The 21,711-nt window shown below is 38.7% G+C and overlaps 1 protein-coding gene across 1 annotated transcript in view; it reads left to right on the forward strand.

Annotated features, from left to right (window-relative positions):
- Positions 1 to 18,364, forward strand: part of PLD5 (phospholipase D family member 5) — a 138,415-nt gene extending 120,051 nt beyond the window's left edge. Inside the window, exons 6-10 of the mRNA XM_066314431.1 lie at positions 6,754 to 6,951; positions 10,223 to 10,362; positions 11,301 to 11,466; positions 15,053 to 15,167; positions 17,669 to 18,364. Coding sequence (XP_066170528.1) covers positions 6,754 to 6,951; positions 10,223 to 10,362; positions 11,301 to 11,466; positions 15,053 to 15,167; positions 17,669 to 17,904 — 855 coding nt within the window. The 3' untranslated portion in view covers positions 17,905 to 18,364. The remainder of the gene's footprint in view (positions 1 to 6,753; positions 6,952 to 10,222; positions 10,363 to 11,300; positions 11,467 to 15,052; positions 15,168 to 17,668) is intronic.
- Positions 18,365 to 21,711: the final 3,347 nt, after the last annotated feature.

Here is a 21,711-nt window from a genome sequence, read left to right on the forward strand (position 1 = left end):
ACAATTCTGTGATAAGGTCTACGTAAACATCATCACAGAGTGGTCCATGGTTTATACAAACTATATTTGATTTTTTTTCTACAAACAATTTTTTTTTTTCTGACTTTTTGGTATCAATAGAACAGATGGCTGAAAAAGAAAATTCATGATGGGCCATCTTTCTAGTGGGATGAAGACACAGGGGATTTCTGGTTTTCTGCTTTGAGGATGCATTGCTACCTCTTCACAAAATTCTTTTTAAACCAGACCATTTTAAAACAAGCCCCCCTTCTGCATGGATGCCTAACTTGCTTTGCATCTCAGCAGCAGTACTTTTCAGCAGAAATGAAATGCTAAACCTATCTTTTTTCTCAGCATGATTTTCTTAAGATCAGGGTGCTATGAAAAAAAAAATGGTGCTGGTGAAGTGAAGTAGAAATTAGTAGAGCATCACTGTGTGGTTTTGTGTTCTTTGCCTATCGACCACTAAAAAAAGAAGGGAATACAAAAATTGGCAGCTCCTCAAAGATCTTCTCTGTCTCATCATGGCAGCTTTTTGTCATTAGGTAATATTAGTTAAAAAAAATATGAAGCTGCAACTTCTTGGGACTTTTATTCTGCACGAACTACAGCTCCAGATCTATAAAATGAACTTTCTAAAGGTGAGAATTAAAGACTAGTGGACTGCTGGTGGCTGACAATTCAAATTTATCAGCTTCAGTGGTAAAGTCAGTCCACTTACACTACTTCCTTTCCTTTGCTGAAAACGTGTAATGGTTTTATAGTGACATTCAGTGCCAGTGCTGGGTGCACTCTCTGTCAAATACATCCCCTTTTCTTGGTCACATGCTAAGATTTATTTCCAGCACAGTGGCTTGAGTGACAGTTTTCCATTTTCAGTGATGAGATTGAGTTCCTGGCTCAGGTTGAAATTTCCTTCTTTTGTCAAGTGGAAGGGCTTTTTTCCTAGTTCATTAGAAATTCTACCTGGAAATTATTTTCTCATTACTTAAAACCAACATGATAGAAAATTAACCTTTAGCCTTAGATGATAGAAATATAAAACCTACAAAACTGTAGGACATAGGCCAGGCACAAGAGAGATCCAAGTGCAAGACTCACAAAGTGGTTAATTTGAGAATGGTTGAGAGCCGAATGTAGGGTTTTAAAAATACCATTGATTCAATAAAAGTGTCTGTAGAAAACAGGAGAGTTACACAATTAAACAATGAAACAGTTAATCTCAAAATTTAATCTGTTTGAATTCTGTAAGTAAGATTCAAAAGCAGTTTGTAGTTGTCAAAATAGCAAGGAATTCAAGTAAGAACATTTATTGTGCCCTAGATGATTTCTGACATCCAAAGATGCTGTTAATTTAGATTTATTCACTTTCCAATAGTTTAAGCTAGACAGGGTTTTATTAACTTCCCGAGAAAACAGTGGTTTCCCATTTGTATTAATGTTTTCTGTTTAGTATTTCCCAATATCAATGTAGCTCCTATTTTCTTAGCAACAGGAAAAGATAAAGTGGAACTTGGAGCAGAAGCAGGACTGTTCTGAATTACTTTTGATTTTAATATAACAAAGTGTGAAGTCCCTGTACTGTGTTACTAGCCAAGCATAGAAAGAAGATTTTTCCTTTCATTTCCTTTCATTTTTCGTTTACATTCATCCCTACCGGAATGTAAGGGTAGGTTGCAGTTTCTAGTGAAGTGTTAGCTGAGGCACATCCTTTTGCTGTTGTGGTGGACTTTAATACTTGCAGAGGTTTTGTGAGAGAGAGGGCAGGCAGTGCTACAGCCTTCTCAGCCTGTTCAGCATCAGGCTGCACGTTTGGTTTACATCAGAACCAGGGCTGCTGAGCGGGGTCATTACACCGAGTGCATTTGTGATTAGCACTACTGCTGTCAGCCTCTTCCAGCAAAGTGTGCTCCAGCAGTCACAGCAAACGACTCTGCACAAAGAAACACTTTTACCTTTCTCAAATCTCTGACTCTCTCTCTGTTGATGGTTACTCCCACCAGAACGCCCTTTTCCTCCTGCACTGCTCCACAGGCCACCCCTCAGCTATCACCTGTGCCCGGCATGGGATGGGCATGCCTATCTGCTCAGCAGCTTTTGGTAAAGAGAGGTAAAGAACAGCTGCACAGAGGCAGCCTTCAGTGGTACTGTGTATGATTGGGAAATATTCACTCAGTATTAAAGGATACCACATGAAAACATAAGGCAGGTCTGCAGCAGGGATCAGGTAAGGCTGTTAATGAAAAAGAAAGTATGTTTGGAGTGCAAGGTAACTGGATAATTAGAGCATATTTTATGAAAAGATTAGTGTACCACTGTAAATATCTGTGATTTGTCTTAAGCTGATAATGAATACATTGTATATTATTTTCTTTAGGAGCTATTGAAATCTTAGGCTTTAGTAACTGATTTATCAGTATGGAGTGCTTTTTGTCACTCTATTAGTTTACCCTGTTGTGGTTCTGGCTTTCCTCATTCATTTATTTAGAAACTTGTCATTAAAAAAAATCAGAAGCTCAAACGCACAATTAAATAGATTTTCGAACACAGGGAAATGACAGATGCATACACTATCCTGTATCCCAGAAGTCTGCTTCAGTAAATTTTGGGTGCAATAGGCTACCTGTAGTTAATCCAGAGTTTCTGTAGCACAGGCAATGGATTCCTGGCATTTGCCAGTGGCCCGACCTTTTGGGCAGGTGAGAGTTCATGCCTGAGGAGAGCTGCCTGTTGTTTACAGGATCAGGTTTGGGTGTGAACAAGTACTAAAAACTTCTTCTTTAAACAAGGTGTTTTCTAAAGCTTCCTGCTACATTTGCCACAACTCAGATACTACAAGCTGTGAACCAGATTGTGTCACTCTTATGTAGGTCAAATAGTACCTTGCCTACACAGCGGGGTTGTCTCTCAGAGTGGCTCAAGGTAAATATAAAATGAGCTGTCTCGTCTGCCCAGTGTAGGGTAAGGACACGTCGTACACCCTCTCTGGCCCACGACCCAAATGTAATTGAAAAGTCCTGCTAACACTCTTTCTCAGTGTAGGAATCTTACAGTGCCCTGTGTCCACAGCCTGGATTGTTCCAATTCTTTTCCCATGTTTTTTCTTTTTTTTGGATAGGATGCCTATGAATGTACATGGAAAAGGAATAAGCAAAAATTCCTGGTTTTGAAATGCTACTTTTTTGTCCAGTTTAGCAAGGAATTCCTCCTCTTGTCATAAAAATTAATATTCTTCCAGCTAGTCCCTATTTATTACTTTTCATAGCTTAACTGAGTTCTGTAGTTAGAGTATCATTGTACAGTGGGAGTAAACTACTCCCAATTTCTTAAGCCAAGTATAATTACTCACTTTTCTGGTCCTTTAGGAAAGCCCTTATTGGCAAGAAAGGCAAACAGTAATTTGGTAGTCTTTAACAGTTGCTCCACACATATGTAAATGGCATGGGGAAAACCAAGGAAAATCAGCTCCCATATTTTTCATTCTTTGATTAGAGTATACATGATAGTCCTTTACAAAGAGGAGAAGAAACCTGCTCCTGAGAGGACACAAAATTCTCTATGCAGATAACCATTCCTTTCCCCAGTCCCTGGCACATGCCCTGGAAGTATCACTCACAAGCAACTGTACAACTTTACCATCCAAAAACTTCTGTTCCATTTTGAGGTAATCAAATTTGGGACTCTATATTTTCATTTCACATTTATCTTCCTTAGTTTCTTTAAGATTTTGATTTTTTTGAGATCTTGACTTTAATTTTTTGGTGACATTTTCATTACTGTATTAATTGCTCTTAAAACACAGGATGAGGAAATACTTCTCTTGCTCTAAGAGCTCCTTCCCTGAAGGGTTTTACCTTTACAGATACCTCAAATGATGCTTAGCTGAAGGTTTCCATGATGACAAGCTAGGGAACAGCACTCAGATTTTGATTCTTACAGTGTAGATGTTTTTTTCTGCTTCTCTCCTGAGAGTACTAAAAAAAAAAAAAAAAAAAGCCTGTAATGACAGCGGCTCTCAAACGGGAGAGAAAATCTTTTCCCTTATCTAGATATCATACCACTCCATACTAAATCTGTCATTACCACATCCTTGCTGCCCCCTATGCCTCCAGGATTATAGGCTTCATGATTAATAGGAAGAAGAGTAGTTTCTCTTCACCTCACAGTAGGGGAGTAAAACTAGGCTCAGTGTAGAAGAAGCTTCTGAAACAGGTGGGGTTGTTTGGGTTGGGTTTTTTTGGTGGTTTTGTGTTTTTTGTTTGTTTGTTTGTATTTTGGTGTCCAAACTTATTTGGGCTGTTATACAAGGAAGGAGACAGGTGGGGTTTTATTACATGCATGTATTGTTTGCATTTCAAGGGGATGTATCATACCTAAGCTGAGAAGGTCACAAAGTGACAGGCTGACATCTAAACCGGTTTCTTAAGAAAATTCAGTTTGTGCAACAAGCATCAGAATTCCTGTCTGCCCTCTACGTATAACTTTGAATCTACTGTCCCGGTTGAGTCAAGTTTGAACTTAAGTTTTAAAAAGCCTAATGAAAACAGGCAGCAGAGAATATCTGTGTTTTCCTAGCAAGGGAAAGGGGGAACCCTGCCTCTATCGTGTCTCAGGGAATCCCCACGGGGAAAAGCTCTTACAACAGCTTCAGAAGCAGGAAGAGCTTTGATCAGTGCTTTGGGAAGGCAGCTGCAAGACGCTGCACCTTGGGAAGGCGGCTCTCATTAGTGCGCTGTAAGGAGCTCTCGGGGAGGCTCCAGTGCAGCCTGGAGCAGCCTGTTCCCTGTGTGTGAGCAGCCTGTTCCCTGTGTGTGAGCAGCCTGTTCCCCGCTGCGGGCGGGGTCAGCACCCTGAGCAGGGGCTGGCGCCAAGGCGTGCCTGATGCCTCCTGTGGCACTCTGTGCAAGTGGCATTTAACAAAACCCATTAGTGCTCCTGCCTTCCTCCCTGTCTCTACATGAGGGCCCACTTAGGCAGAAGGGCAGTCTCTTAACTCACAGGGAGGGGACACACTGCAGGCGCCCCTGGTGCGACCAGAGTTGCTCGTGCAGATGCAATCCTGGCAGCCTCTGGTGTGCAGTGAGGACCCTTTCATCTTTATTTTTAATAGAAGGAATAAAGTGGAATAGTGATAATGGGACTGATAAATGAAAGGAAAACTGTAACCACATAATTATGTCAGAATCAACTAACAGCCATGAAAAGCCGATTAAACCACATTATGCAGATAAATGTAACAGAGTACTATTAGCAAGTCCTCTGCAATGGCATGCCTGGCAATTAAGAGAACTGTATTGGCAGCACACAGTGAAAACAGTGATAATGTATAGTTAAAAATATTTGGAGACAAATAGTGCCCAGACTACAAGGACAGCCTAGAGCTGAATACAGGAGCATCCTCAAAGATACCAGCACCCAGGGGAAAAATTAAAGATATTATTCCAAATAGATTCTTCAGCTAGGATGTTGGTCATATTTATATTTAGCATCAAAATTAATTTACTGGTTTATCCAGAAATGAAAGGCTGCAGTGCAGTATGTCTGCTTTTTCCAGCTCTCTGCAAATTTCAGGTTGTGTAGGCTAACAGATTAGAGAAGCTTGCAGAAATATTCTGATTTAGGTAATAATAATATTAGGTCTTGTTCCTGTGGTTGCAACTATTTGGCAAGTATTTAGGAACGAGGTAGCTCAGTCTTGTGTATTCTTAGGTATGTGGTATTTCCAGGTCAGGGACATGAAGAATGTATCACCCATCAAATTTCCTTCTCACTGGAGTATTAGTATTATTGTTTCTGTTCACCCACCACAGAACGAATTAAGGTTCAATTCTATCCTTTGCTTTCCCTCTGCCCACTCCTGCAGAGTGGTTCTCATCTGTCTCGTCTGCAGTCAGGGAGAATTGCACTGGAACAAGCTCTGAGATATCATCAGTGTGGGGTTCAGAGTTCCCACAAGCTTTACAGAAAGATAGGCTTTTACCAGAAACCAGTCTGTGTAACTGTGGAGATCTCATGTAAGGGAATAACTCAGTGGGAATATTTTGAAGTGAAAGGGTCAGCATACTGGAGAGTTCATATTACCCTTATTTTCTTCATCATGCCAGGCAGATTTCGCAGGCATGCTTCCAAGAGAGTTTGCCTATGGAAAACCAGCATGGATCCTTTAAATACTTATCCTACATGTAGTTTTCCAACAGATACCTGCAGATGTTCTTCTTGCTTTGTTTTAGAAGATGACTGAACTATTGTTAAATACAGGTAATGAGAGGTCAAGAGCATCCAGGCCCACACCAGTCCTTTCTTGAGCTGTTCTAAAGCGAAGGAAGGGAGGAGAGCAAGCATGTGGTTACACTTTGATTACAGAAGCCAGACAATACATTCAGCATGAAATTCTGTCAACAGTTTAGGTACTAGGAGTGTACAATTAATGAAATCTCTGGCAAAACAAGATTTATGATGATCAGGAAACATGCCTTTACCTAACTGTGCCTTCTGAAGGCTAAAGAATTTAATTGTACTCTGCTATCTGTATTTACTTGGACTATTTTTCCTCATAATTTATATGTGAGAATGTTGATGCTTACAGAGTACTTTCTGTGAGAGAAAAGTATCATTATCTCCCTTTTAACATGTGAAAAAACCTGCCAGCCAGAAAACTGGAGCACCCAAGGTGAGGTTTTTGTGTTCTTGCTGCATACTTCCACAGATCCATCAGCAAAAATATCGCTAATGATCCAACTTTTAATTTCACAGATGAAGGAACTTGGCGTCATCGTATACAACTGTAGCTGCCTGGTCCTGGATTTACAAAGGATATTTGCCCTGTATAGCTCATTAAGGTACAAGAACAAAATACCTCCGAGTTGGTCTAAGAGACTCTATGGAGTGTACGATACTCAAAATAAACTAACACTGCAGCTGAACGAGACAAAATCGGAAGCTTTTGTGTCGGTAAGTTCTGAAATCAGTTTGGTTGGTGGGTGAGGGGGAGGGAAGAAACTTACTTAGCCCACAAGATCTTTGGAAGACCTGGAAATCTGAAAAATCACGATTTGTTTTTTTCAGTTCTAGTTTCTATGACATGCAGTTTGCCAGGACTGAAGATGCTGCAGGATTTCATTTGAGCATCATTCAATATCCCTTTCTCTGTACTATTCAATACTTTTCCACTCGTGTTCAGAAAATCATACAGAGACCTTCAAATTAAGTTATTTTATTTACGCTAATAGGTAGAATATGAATGACTTAGGAGTAAATGAACCATTAATCAGACATAGAAAATTATACAGAATAAGCTTGGAATCAGAGCTTGCATTTTTATCAATGTAATTTATAAGGATTCACCCTATTGCAAAACATTCATACTTCTGTACAAGATCATCTACTTCAGCTTTATTTTTAAATGACATTTTAAAACTTCTCAAATTCAAGCAGTGATCCCCCTGGAAGTCTGTGCGTGTATTTTTAATGGCAAGAAATGGAGTTCTCCATCTCATCAGTGATGTAGCATAACTAGAAAAAAGTACCCAGTGAGATGGAGATGATGGAAGATGTAGGATGTCATTAATTTGGGGGGAAATTACATGAGTGTAAACTACCCCTTCAAAATCAGGAATATAAATAAAGTTGCTGAGAGTAATTTTCCATTCTCTATAAAACAAGGGCAACCCCCCCCATTGCTTTATAGCCATGTTATGCCTAAAACAGCACAACACACGCTGCCCGCTGTTCAAGTTGTAAAGCCACTGTCATCAGATGGTGCAGATGCGTGGTTATACAGGGCAGGGTTCCCCTTCACCTGCTGGGCACCAGGCAATGTTCCTCTCTCCAGGATTTTTCATACTCCTACCATCACTGAGAGAACTATTTTGGAGTGAAAACGTGAAAGTGCCTAAGAGAGCCAGAATTAATAGTGGTTTGAAAAAATGGACACTTCCATTCATTCTTAGAGATTCTGGAGAATCTTAGGCACTAGCTTAAATGAGAGGCAGATTTTTGGACAGTTTGCTAATGCAGTGTGGAATGAAATACTACTCCTTTTCTAAGAAATCTGTAAGAAATGGAGCAATCCTGCTGAAAAGTCAATCCTGGAGGGAACACAGAATAGAAAGCTGATTAAGGACCAGTTTAAGGAATCTAGGATCCTAGACAAAGGCAGATGGAGAGAGATTCTACCTATTTTTTTTTTCAGTTTGCAGAATATTCCCTTCCTCACTGTGATTTTTTCCTTTCCTGTGGGCAAGGAAGCCTCTTCTCTTGGTATTTCACTTCGGAAAACAAAAAGGACTCAGTGGTACTCAGAAGCTCAGATCACTCAAGTCCAACTCCAAGAGCTACCTGAATTTGTATCTACTTGGGCTGGTTCTTCCTTCCTGAAAACAGGCTCTTCAAGAAATTTCTCACCCACTAGAAAATTCTCAGTGTTTGCCAGCATGACCCTCTGAAGTGCAGTCCTGGGGCTGCTTGGGACTGACTTGGTGGAGCAAGTGTTAATGCTGCTGTGTGTTCCTGAGCTACTGATCAGAAGGAAGTTCTCAGGAGCCAGGCAGTTCCCTTGCTGCCCTGGCAGTCCTGCCTGAGGCAGAGACAGGCTGCTGCCTCCCTGTGGGTTTGGGATAGCTCACCCCCGAGCAGGGGCATGGAAAGGTGCTGTTTCAACCAGAATAAGGGCCTGTTCCTGGTTGGTGAAGAGAAGGAACAAGTGGGTACTTGATCAGAACAGCAAGAGCCACAAAACATGGAGACAAGTCCTAAATCAGTCCATGGCTGCAGGGCAGGGATTAGCTGTGCCACAGAGTAACAGGTGGAATGCCAAAGCGCAGTGCTACACAGTGAGAGTTTTTACTGAGGTTTTTCTTCTAATTATCTTCAAGAAGTCTTTCACTTTCTGATATTTATATTGAATGCATCTGAAAAAGATAAGTGCATGAGAATTTCTTTCTTCAGCTGTTCTGTAACTTTAAAGTTCAAAAAAATAATACAAGTGCTAAGAATAACATCTCAGAGCAATAACCTGCAAAAAGTTTCAGATAATTTAAATAAATTATATTTAATTATTTAACTATGTTTAAGTCACTTTACACTTTTTTCTTGAGTTGAAATTCATTTTTTGAAAACATATTTCAATGTTTATGCTATATAAAACAAACATAATACAGTCATTGAATTTTTTTTTGTTATACTTGGGAATCATGGCTTAATGTTGCTTAGCAACAAACTCATCTTCCAGACTGGCTGATAAAGTGTAAGAGGTTTTGGTTTTTTAGTGTTCAGGAATGGATCTGGAATATTGGTCTTGAAATCTTGCTATGGTTAATTTTTTAGTATTTTCTGTACTTAGTTGTAGTAAATCCTTAAGAACACCAGTCAGTAATAAGAAACCACTGTGTCAGGCAGTGTACTGAAATTAAGGAAGACTAATAAAACCCCTGGAATCTGTTCCTAAAGGAGAGTCACCCATGTGGATGTCGGCAACAACCCAAGCAAGTAATGAAGAAGGGAAGATGATACAGTGGCAGGAAAACACCTGTTCCAGCTGGGTTAAAGTGCCTTTGACAACCTGTGTCCCAGGAATGAAGTTGCTGCCTGCAAGCAACTTGAAAGAGGGTTCACTCTTCTCTCCCTGCTTGTGCAGGAGAGTAGGAAGTCCTGGGCATGTTTGCCAGAGCTGAGCAATTTCCACTGGCTTTACCTTGCCCTTGACAGCCCCAGAGGGAGGGCAGAAAAGCTGCAATCTGGGCTTGCCAGTTACCAGCTCTGTACTGGGTAATTTATACCTTTGTTTTAAAGATAAGTTTCTTGCAAAACTGCAGCGTCTCCCTGCAACTGACATAAAACACTGGATTCCTGCTCACAAGTGAAAGATCAGACTCATGTGACAAGAACATATGAATACTCTGTCTAATAGAAGCCAGTCCTGGGGCTCTTTGGAACAAAATTCTCTGAAATGTAACTTCAATTACAGTTTCTTTGATGACAGTGGATGTTTTGCAGTCTGTGTCCTGTGCATTTTACCCACAGTTACATCTAAATGGTGAGGCTTTTGAGGGCCAAGTAAGCAAGTAGCTCACCTTCGTAGCTTTGAGCATTCTAGCAGGATGGCCGAAGGTGTTAGTTAATAAACTCTGCTAAAATAATGGATACTATTTATCATCTCAAAAAGGCTGAGGGGGAGAGAAAATAAATTATTTTTAACGCCATATTTGAACTCTTCCTTTCACAGAACTCACCTAAACTCTTCTGTCCCAAGGACAGAGTCCTGGATATTGAAGCTATCTACAGTGTTATTGATGATGCCAAACAGTTTGTGTACATTGCTGTCATGGACTACTTGCCCATTGTCATCGACACCAACGCTAAACGGTGAGTGTCCAGGCCCAGCTGGTTACTGTAATGCCAGTAGGGTCTGCTGGAGAAAATGAAACCCATGGGAGATTGGTTACTACTGTGCACCAATTTCTTGGGGCCCAATTCTGCTCTTATTGAAATCAGTGAGAGTCCTGCCATTGACTTAAATGGGAGCAGAATTGGGACCTAAGAGGACATTTCCAGTCTGGGTCCTAAGCTTTGGATCTGCCTGTTGAAGGAGATCAGAAATTCTCTAGTCTGACCATCTGCATGTGACTGGGATTCAGGAATATAACAGTCTGCTTATTGATTAATCCTATTTTTTACACTATTATATTGACTATTCTGAAACCACAACTACTGGCATATTATGAGCATCATGCAGATATTCAACATGACAGTGTGTGAGTGTGTTAAAGAGAGAAATAATGGCATGGTAGAGCTCAGATTTCATTATCCCCGATGTTTTGATGCTGCTGGAATGTAGAAAGCATGCGTTTTTCTTTGTTAAATTCTCCTTGCCCTGAGCTGCTCCCACCAAATGTCAGGGATACAAAGCTAACTGTCAATTGTGAGAATAGCACCATGGAAGCCACCATCCCATTCCTGGCAGAATTTCTGCGACCCTTATCAGGAAAAACCATAGCATCCTCCTTAAGCAGCCCATCTCATCTGCTGCTCCTGGAGGACGCAGGCACCCTGCACAGCAGCTCTGTTTCCCAAGGAGGAGATCACAGAAGGCATTCCAGCCCCAAGCCTGCATGGTCCCAGTGGACAGGGGTTAAACAGGGGATGTCAGCCAGGGAGAGATCCGCTGTTCAGTTCCGACCTGTGCCGCCAGGATAATCCCGTGTGGCCTTCTGGGCTGGCCAGCAGCGCCCTCTGGCTGCGGCTCTCTCAAATTTTTTAGAGTTTTAAAAGTTCTCTGCAAATATTGTCTTCTTTCTCCACAGGTACTGGCCATATTTAGATGGGAAAATAAGAGAAGCATTAGTTTTACGAAGTATTAAAGTACGACTTCTCATAAGTTTCTCAAGAGACACAGATCCTCTTACTTTTAACTTTGTTTCATCTCTGAAAGCTATTTGCACTGAAGTTCCAAGCTGTAGTTTGAAAGTTGTAAGTATCACCCATATTGCTTTAAAATATAAGATATTACCCACCCGCCCCTCCAAAAAGAATCAAGAAAACATAACAACTGAATTTTTTTTTTCTGTTATTATCAAAATCTTTAAATTTAATTAAATATCAAAAAATGCAGAATATTGAACATAATTTACTCCTACCAGTAATGGAATTTGAAATAAAGACAGAAAATATATTGGTGCCAAAAGGCATTCAGTGTGGTGGACAGCCCGTGCAAAACACCACATGGGGTCTTTCACAGCAAAGCCAACAGAGTGAACTGTACCCACTGGTTTTGTATATAGTGTGATATAAGAGCCAATCTGACAGCACAAAAATATTATTGAGTTGGCATTCACATAACCTTACAGTTAAACTGTGTAAGCATCTACTTTCCCTTCAGTCAAGTGCAAAGTACAAGAAAAAGTAATGAAGATTTTGCATTAAATTCAGACTACAAATTCAAAACTGTGAAGACCAGAAATACCAATCTGGCGCCACATTAGACATGCAGTAAAGGATAGTGAGAAATACCATACAAATGTATTAGACAACAGATTATCTGGTAAATGCTACTTCCAGTGTGGTACAGTTCTCTTTTATGAAACTGAGGCACACTGGAAATCAGCCACCTTGGATCTTGGGGGAGAGTGTTGTGGGGGTTTTGTTTTGTTTTTTTTACAGGTAACAGCTCTAAATAATCTGCTGAATTATTTTGATTTCCTAAATTTATAATCCCATAAATCCTTCTGGCTTTTTGAAAATTGACAACAATTCTAAAAAGGAGGTACTATTTCTTATACATACATTAAGTGGTATTATGCATATCTAGAAATAGGGTTTTTTGTTATAATGTATGTTGTTGTAAGTTTCCTCAGTAAAAAAGCAGCATAAAACGTGGTTTTAAGTCAAACTCCCCCATACATAGTTGACTCTGTTTAAGCCACTTCTATTTTAAGTAACTTTTAGCTTGTTCCATAATTATCATCAAAATTAGGTATTCAAAATTTTTTTTCAAGTGGCACCTAATTCTTGTATCCATTACCATCTATTTACAGCAGGTAAAATCTTTTCTACAGAATTTTTCGTGTTAAGAACTAAACGATAAAAGGAAGAAAATTTACTTCTAGACATCTCTTTTAGGTAAATAGTCCAGTTAGAATCTCTGCAGTTAGAAAATACAAAAACTTCCAGAAAAAACGTCAGCTGTACAGAGTTGTAAAGGTAAAACACTGAGTCAGTTACCTCTGTGCTGTGCATCATGTTTCCCAGTCTGGGTGAGCCACTGCCTTAAACCTTGGTATGAGTAATAGCCCAAGGGTCAGAGTTTGCTGGTATCAATTTGGTTTTGGCTGAACACTGTGCCACAGGCTCCATCTCAATACTCTTTTAATTCAAAAAGCATGCCAGATGAGCTACTGCTTTTTGAAGGTGCATTTTTTTTTTGTAATCATCTATTATAGCCAGGATCAAAGTGAAACAAAACTATCTGTGTGTTTAGAGGAGAAAGAATAAGTCAACAAGGTAAAAATTAGATTACCTTTTGAACTATTGAAAACACTCCTTTTCCCTCTTGGTTTTGCTTTGGCTATGAGAAAACATTAACTAACCTCAGAACAAAAAATATGCAGACATGTATTGTGTGTGTTTATACACAAAATCACTGAAATTTTAAGAGAAATCTATTACAAATTATGATTGTAATTACACTTAAAATTGTTAGGCTGCTGCAATACATGGTTCTGACCAAAATGTCACACACCTGCACCAAGTGACCTCCTATCCTCCTGTTGTTTTGTTCTTTTGAGGATAATATATCCTAGAAACAGCAAATTCTTATTTTTCATTTAGCTTTTGTTCCTTGTGATATGCCTTGTCTTGATAATTTTCCTTTTTTTTTTCTTTTTTTTTTTTTTTTCTTTTTTTTTTTTTTTCTTTTTTTTTTTGGTTAGTTTTTTGTTGTGGTTGTTTGTGTTTTTTTTGGTTTTTTTTTTTTTGGTTGGTTGGTTTTTTTGGGTTTTTTTGGGTTTTTTTCTTATCCCTATGGAAAGACCAGTTGGTTTGAAAGTTTCCAATGAGTGCCAATGGCTGGCTGCAGCTGCAGGGTACACTGGTTTGCAATGGTCATCCTGGAGAAAGAGATGCAGATGCAATTTCTCTGTTAGATGGGAATCTCCTCCTGATTCTTCCTGGTCTCTAACCAAGATAATGCAAGTTTTAGTATGGCCTAACTGCAGGTATAGAGTTAGGAAAGAAACAGGGCACTGCAACCCTGTTACACCTGGCATTTTTCAGCATCTCAGGGTCCCATTTACATAAGCATGAATAATTACTGGATTCAACTGAAACTGTTTTGAGAATGGGAACTCAATACAAGTACTCTGAAGAAAATGCTCACTGGAAGAACTTGCACCTAGAAAGCTTTGTTTGAAGACTAAGTGCCATAAGCACACAGCCAAAGGGCAAGGAGTAACCTGCATATCAAACTGCTGCTGAAGTGGGGAGCTCTGTCCTATGCACATGTGGTCATGAAATTAAATCTTGAATCAGAAAGGGCAGACTCAAGGTGAAGAGCTCACCACTGTGCTTCTTGGGACCTTAACTCCTTTATTCCTTGAGTTTTGTGTACTTGACCCTGTAAAATGCATCTTGTGTGCATGAATGCCTGCTGTAACTCTCAAAGGAGCAGCAGGAAGGGGTCAGATCTGTTGGGTGCAGTGCTGAAGAGAGAAAGCTGTGTGCTTTGAAAGGGCCCACAGAAGTCATGACCTAAAACAAAATAAAATTGTCTTAATAAAAAATAAATTGTCAAAATAAAATAAAATTGTGGAAAACCACAAAGGAATGCCATGGAACAAACATCTATCTACAGCCAAGTTATTCTTGAGCCTCCACATGAATCTATTTTTGAGTTGTCCAGGTGTATTCTTGCTCATTTTTGTCTGTTACTGATCAGACAAGAAGTGCATATAGCTTTAAAATTACAAATAAATAAACTAGCTAACAATAAATCTTGCTCACACTTCCCTCTCCAGGGTAAAACATTTGCCTCTTGTTGCCTGGAAAATTTGATCTCTTCATGCAAAATTTAATTCTGAGAAGCTTGCAAGTTTCTTGTTGGAAACTATGCAATATGTGATTGCAGAGGTATTAATTCAGCTGTTTCTGTGTCTGCCAATCCTGATCCTAGGCAGACTTCGAACTCCAGTGTCCCTTGAAAAATGAGGAAATGAGTTAAAGAAAAGTTCCTGGCTCTTACCATGGAGAGCAGAAAGATGGGTTGGGTTTTGTTTTTTTCATTTTACAGCCTTTACTACCTGCCACTGTATTGCTTTTCGCATGCAGTAGCCATATACTTTGTATAGTTCAGAATGCCAAGGCCGGGAGTATCACAATCTATGAGAATTTAATTAGAAATACAATGTGCAGCATTTTATTAAAGGTAATGCTTGGCAATAAAATCTCAAGCTGTTCTGTACCACCTACTCCTTTTCAATAAAGATTAGAGAACAGACTGTATTTTTTCTGTCTCCTGTAGAGCAATTCTCATTAACCTGTGCTTCCTTCTATTTTATGGCAGAAATTCTTTGACCTTGAGGAAGAGAGTGCCTGCTTTCTTAAAGAACAGAAGAACACTTCCCTTCCCAAACTCAATCGTAACAAATACATGGTGACTGATGGAGCTGCCTATATTGGTAAGTAACCACATCTTAAGAAATTCTAGTTTGTATCCAAAAGCCTGAAATAGCCACCTTCTGTAGATGATAACAATCTACAGCTGATATGTTCTTTAAGTGAAGGTAACGGTTCATTTCTTTGAGAACCTGGATGATGACTGAACTTTGAGACTCTTCTCTTTTGAAACCTTTTCTTCCCCTCTGAATCAGTTTCTCAAGACCCACATTCTGCTTTCAGTATCTTAAAACAGACTGAAAACACAAATATAACGCAATTTATGGAGAAGTTATAATTACTAGCATATTCTCTTGTTCTGCAATCCAATGAAGATGCAGTGTTCTCCTTTTCCCATGTTATTACTAAAGCTATGGTCAATCGTGACAAATACTGTAAAGGTGCTGTTCATCCTCATCATCCAAAGCCTTACTCCATTTACTATAATGACATTTTAGACACCCTCCTAACATTAGGTACGTATCTAACTGGTATTTCGGGGTAAAGGTGTATTTAAGTAAAATTGCCCTGTGGCACCTCACAAAAGTTCATTACCAGTCAAACGCACACTGAATGCAGGCTGAAAACTACTTTTTCAAAAATCTGAGTTGTGTGTAAGCTCACGGGATCAGAAAACCACTACTGAGTTCAAAAGCAACTCATGACATTTTCAAGAGCCATCTGATGTGCTGACACTTGGTGCTTTAGGGATCTTACTGAAGCACTGCCAAGGGCTTACCACCTGTGATAGCAGAGGCAGTGAGGGAAGGCAAAAGCTACAGTCCAAAACCAAAGCCCACACCTATCAACAGTGGGACATCCCGAGCTGTGCAGAGATACAACTGAAATCTCTGAAAGGCCCACCCTGATGGGCTCAAAACACACACCTTATAATCTGTCCATATCTTATTTTTTACATGCAATACTGCAGCTTAGTCATCCCTCATCTCCAAAAGGTTTTATGATACCCACCTGCCCCTCTCCCAGATAATTTTTTCCACTCCGTTTTAAATTCTTTTACATAGCTGGATCAAATCTCAGTCCCTTGGAATTCACCTACACAGCTTAGATTCTTAGCCAAATTTGGTTCTTTTCTTTCCTGTTATCCTTGCATCCTTAGCTATGTATAAATAAAAGAAAGAAATTATCAAAGATCTGTTAAAGCAATACAAATGCGTGCTAAGGACCAGACACATCTTTTACTTGAAAACATAGGAAAAATTGTCTTTTGTGATGAGATTTCAATTTACCATCCTTGACAACTTTAGAATTCTTAACATTTTCTGCTAAAGTAATACTCTTGTTTGTCCAAAATACTGCATGTGTTTTAAATGCATAACTTAAAATACTTCCAGTTTTAGTGAAATTAAAAAAATAGTAACTGAAGCACTTGATTTGCCTGTTTTTCATTAGTCCAATTATCCTTTTTGCCCTGCTATCCCCAGGATTCAAAGTGCTTATTTATTACCTTAGATTTCACCAAAGATTGTAATAACTGGATGTCCTGGTTTGGAGTAAATTAGGGAAGAACCTCCAAAAGGAGTCCCCTAAACCAAACCTCCACCACCCCTTCCGCCCCCCAGCCCTGGGTTCGGGAAGGAAAATACCTCGGAGGAAAGTGGAAAAACCGGTTTATTGACAAAAATACACTCCCCAACACCGAATAGTGGGAAAAGACGGGTTACTGTGATGAGGAGGGTGCTGACGCGTCTCTGTCTGGCCCAGGTCTTCTCCAACTTCTCAGGTCAGGTCAGGTCCGGAGCCGGTTCAAACCTTGGGGGGGGGGGGGGGGGGGGGAGAGAAAGAAAGGAGGAGAAAAAAACAAACAGAAGCAGCGGGGGGAAGAAAAACGGCGGCAGGGGCAGCCGGAGAGCAGAGCGAGGCAAAGCGAAGCGAAGAAGGCAAAAGCAGCTGAGCCAGCTGAAGCAAGAGCCGAAAAGCAGCCAAGAAGCCAAAAGGAGGCAGGAACTGCAGGCTCCTGCCCAAGAGGGCGGGATTCAGCTGCGAGACATAACAACATATCCAAGATATGGGATGGATATATGGGATAGGAGGCAGCTCAACCCAGAACACTGGAATAAATCAGTAAAATCTATTTTTCTTTCCTCAAATAGTATCTGTCAACAGGTAAGTTGTAAAAGATCTACTGGTTTGGAACTTCGAATTATTTTTACAGAAAAAAAAATTAGTTCTGAAAAGACCAGTGAGGAAAGTAAATGGAGTAATAATGTAATAGATGTAAAAAAAGAAGTGCAAATTAGTTTTGAATAAATAGAAGAATCTGTTTTCACTTCTGAAGGATTAGAGCTGTTAAGACTTCCACAATCTTCACTACACATGGTATGTATTGGAGGTTTTTTTTTTCCCCTGCTAGTATTGAAAAAAAAAAAAATCTTATTTCCATCTCTGCACTGTTTGAAAATGCTCATGTTTCATTCTGGATTGCCTTTAGGGAGACGAGTTTTTTATCTGGTTCTTTTCGTAATGTTAGAAACTCACTGTTTATTCCTGCCTTTGCTTGCAGGTAATTTTGATTGGGTAGGAAATGCTTTTACGCAGAATGCTGGAGCTGGCCTTGTTATCAACCAAGCAGACGCGGGGAACAGCACAAGCATCATTAAGCAACTCAAGGCTGTTTTTGAAAGGGACTGGTATTCACATTATGCCAAAAGTTTACAACCAACAAAAATCCCAAACTGCTTTAACCACAAACTCAATAAAGGAACTTCAAATAAGACTGCCATGAGCAATGTGAATTAGAAAGACTATTTTACTGTTTAGTATGGCAGTGAAGAAATATGTTGGGGTGTAGCCTTCTTTCATATTTACAGACAAAAGACTTAAAGAAAAAAAAAAAGTTTGGTTTGGGGGGGGTGTTTTTAGGAAAAAGCACACTTATATTAAATCTGTCTAACCTATATTCTCTATATGAATTATTTAAGACTTTCAAATTTGTTACTTCTGACACTGAATGTCATTTCCACTTCCATGTGAATTTTAATGTTCCAAGTTTGAATTTATCAGCATGTGTCAATGTTTCTGTTTTAGGACTTTCCCCAATTGCCAACTTGGCTAAACAAACCTTGAGGCAAAATGAAGATTCAAGCTATGAAATGGCACTCTAAGATCAGTTATTATTGACATACAAATAGATGGTAGGTTTACTGTAATAGAAAATGTCAAGGAATAAGCAAAGTTTTACCCGTATAAATAATTGCCTTTAAATAACTACCCCGTCATAAAAATACTCCTTGGTTTTGAGCATTTACTTTGAGTATCACTATTCCACATCTTCTAACTAGCCTTAAAATACATAGGAGTTACAGGACTGGCAATTCGTACATCTCCTAACAGTATGAGAAACTTTTGAGGGGTTGGGGTTGGCCTCATCAAGTTTTTCCTATTCCCTAAAGTCTCCCAGAGTTTTTAATCAAAGTACTGTGGATTCCTTTCAACAGAATAGTTATTTGCAATTACATGCATTTCATCTAACAGTGAAAATCTCCGGGTTAATAGCTAAAACCTAGGACTGATTGTTTTTATGTTTTTGTAATCTCAAGAAAATTTCTTCCCCAAGTTAAATATTTATTACATGTGAGTCAGCAGAAACGCGATGACTCATTATTAAACCAATGCACATCTCAAAATCAAATATTGCTTTTTAGAAAGGCCAAGGGTTATGCAAAATCATGCAATAATTGTTGTTAAATGACCATACAGTAATTTTGTTGATTTTTACACCAGAAGAATTTGCTTTCCTAACTTCTACTTTTAAAGAAATAAAAATTGAGAAGTGACATTTTTTTTGCTAAAATGTCCTCCATATAGGCAAATACATCTGCATGGACAGAAAAGTGATGCCTTCATTTAGACCACTGTTTTAGTTGGTGTCAAAAGTGTGCCTCTACAATCACAACTAAGTTGCACCAAGAAGCAACTCTTCTATAAAAGTGTGAATTTGGTCTTTGAAGAAATACACATAAATGTTTGATGACAGATTTTTGTCCATTCAGAGATGTAATAGCATAGCTTCCTAATAAAAATGTTTCACTACTATGCCTCTGCTTCCATTGAAGAAACACAGCCATGAAAGCAAACTGCATTCTGCATTTTGTTAAATACTCACAAAAGCTTTTCCACAATGATGCATTTTCTTCTCATCTCCTGAAGACACACTTCAAAAGCAGAGGGCAAAAAGAGAAAAAAAAAATCCAACCATGTTCCAGTGTATTAGTTTAATCTTAAGAAGAAGTTAAAAACCCACCTTGACTTTCAAAACATAGCTTACACTTGGTAAGGTAAAAAATTCAAATTTATTTTACAGTGAGCACAGCTTAGGAAATTCTAATAAATTCACATATGCACAACTTCAAATTGTGACCTAGAGATACCCCACAAGACTAATTATTACCCCAAAAGGCACACTTTTGACAAAGAATCTTTCTTTATTTTGCAATTGCAAAGATTTATATCATCTTACTGAAAATAATGACAAATCAAAAAAACTTTTTTTTTTTTTTTTACAGAAAACTTCAGTTTTTTCTGTCAGTTTTACAGAAAATATTTTGCACAGCTCCAACAGTCAATAACATTTTCTGATATTCAGGTAAACACATGCTATATGTTAGTCTTACACACACATAGAAAGGCATATTATCTAACATACTGATAAGAAACAAGTATTTAAAAAAGAAAAAAGTTTCCTGAGTTGCTATGAGGAAAGATCTTTGTGAGGAGAAATTTCTGGATTTTCTTCCTTCTCTGTTTAATTTAGAATGTGTATAGCATTTATGGGAGAGAGATTCCCAGCACTTAACTTACTTGTAGAATTTTTCGGTTTGTTTTGGTTTGGTTTTTTGTTTGTTTAAGAATAGAATATTAGTCCATATTAATTTCTGGTAAAAAATTCAGCTGAGTTATGCCACCAGTAACTTTAGTCTTGTGAGTCAAAACTCCACAAAATGAACGAACAAAAAGCCCACCACATTTTTAAAAGCTGGTTGAGATAGTTGTAAAGTTTCTTAGGTCCCCATGAATGGGTGATCTTAAAGTTTGAGATAAACTTAATACCATGTCCTTACATAAAACACAAAATAGTTCATGCAAACAATAAAACCCCCACTGTCTGGAGTTGTTAATTGTAGCACCAAATGGCAATAATATACAGTAATCAATCAATGTAAGGGCTTTTTTCCCCTCTTGCATTATGGATACTGCAAATGCGTTAAGTTTGTTAAATGGCATCTTGTATAAATAATGATCTGAGTAGAACACAAATTTGTCAGATGATAAAGCTAGGCTGTTTACTAAGCAGGATATATTGATGAAATCAGACTGACCATTGACTGATTTGGTATAACAAATGAATGGTAAAATAGTTTTGCTGGACAGCTCCTAGGAAAATGTGGATCATTAATACTAACAAGATCTGTTAGTTTGCAAATATTTTCTTAATAGCTAGATAAACAGATTCTTGGTTTTCAATGACACCCCCCACCACCACCCAAAGAGCAGATAGTTTTGGTTTTATGAATGGAAGAATTTGAGTGGTTTTAAACAAGTTTAAATGTGAAATACTGGCCAGCCAACCTATAAATGGAACGGCAGACTCGAATTTCATTCGGTATAAAGTATGGATCAATACTGTAATAACTGTTTAGAATGGTGTCAGCTCCAAAGTAGCACATAAGACCTTGATCTATTACATTAGCCAAAAGACAAAGTGCATCCTTGGACTTCAGCAAATAGGAAATTTAAAATACCAGATATTTTTTAAACTATCTAAGGGGATTATTGCCAATTATTTGGGCTGGGCCAGCGCTGTTACTATTTAACTAGATTTGCTAAAAAAGCCTCAGGTTTGGCTTCAAATCCTTCTACCACTGGAATAAATTGGAAGCAAGTCCATTACAGTGATTTCACACTAGTTTAACAGGGATCAGAATTTCTAAGCTAGTTTCTTCTTGCTTCCAGTCTCCTGAGTATCACCACTGCCCAGGTTATTTCCTAATTTAACAGCAATTTGCATTCAGAGGTTCCTCACAGGCATAACCCAAGAGATGCACTTTCTCTAGGCCCTTCTAACTGGCATTGGTAACTCTGTCATATTAAAGGCAATTTCCTAAACAGAACAGTTTTATTCTTACAGAATATAGACTGTAATTGTTGTTTGCTGCAAACATTTACTAGTGCCTTATTCATACAACTTTTTGTTGAACTGTTCCTCACATGAAGTCCTGCTAAAGGTCCTGTATCTAATACTGAGGCATAGAGCAAGCTTCCTAAGTTTTTTGCTCCTAAGAAGACATTGTGATGTTTACACATTAGTACCTAAAACCAGAGTCACAAAAAGTCAAAAACTGACTGAGAGATGTTGGTCCAAACCACAAGCACTAAATTTCATAATTTAGTCCTGGCTTCATTATCAAATAATCTCCAACACAGTTGAATTATTCTGTCCTGCCAAGGTATCAAATCTGAATTCCCCCAACATCTGGCTGCTAACAAAACCATAATCACAGAAATTCCTGTAAGCACAGGCTGAAGTCCAAATATCACACAGTGGCT

This window comes from Sylvia atricapilla, chromosome 3, assembly GCF_009819655.1.
Source record: "Sylvia atricapilla isolate bSylAtr1 chromosome 3, bSylAtr1.pri, whole genome shotgun sequence".
In the NCBI taxonomy this organism is placed as follows: domain Eukaryota; kingdom Metazoa; phylum Chordata; class Aves; order Passeriformes; family Sylviidae; genus Sylvia; species Sylvia atricapilla.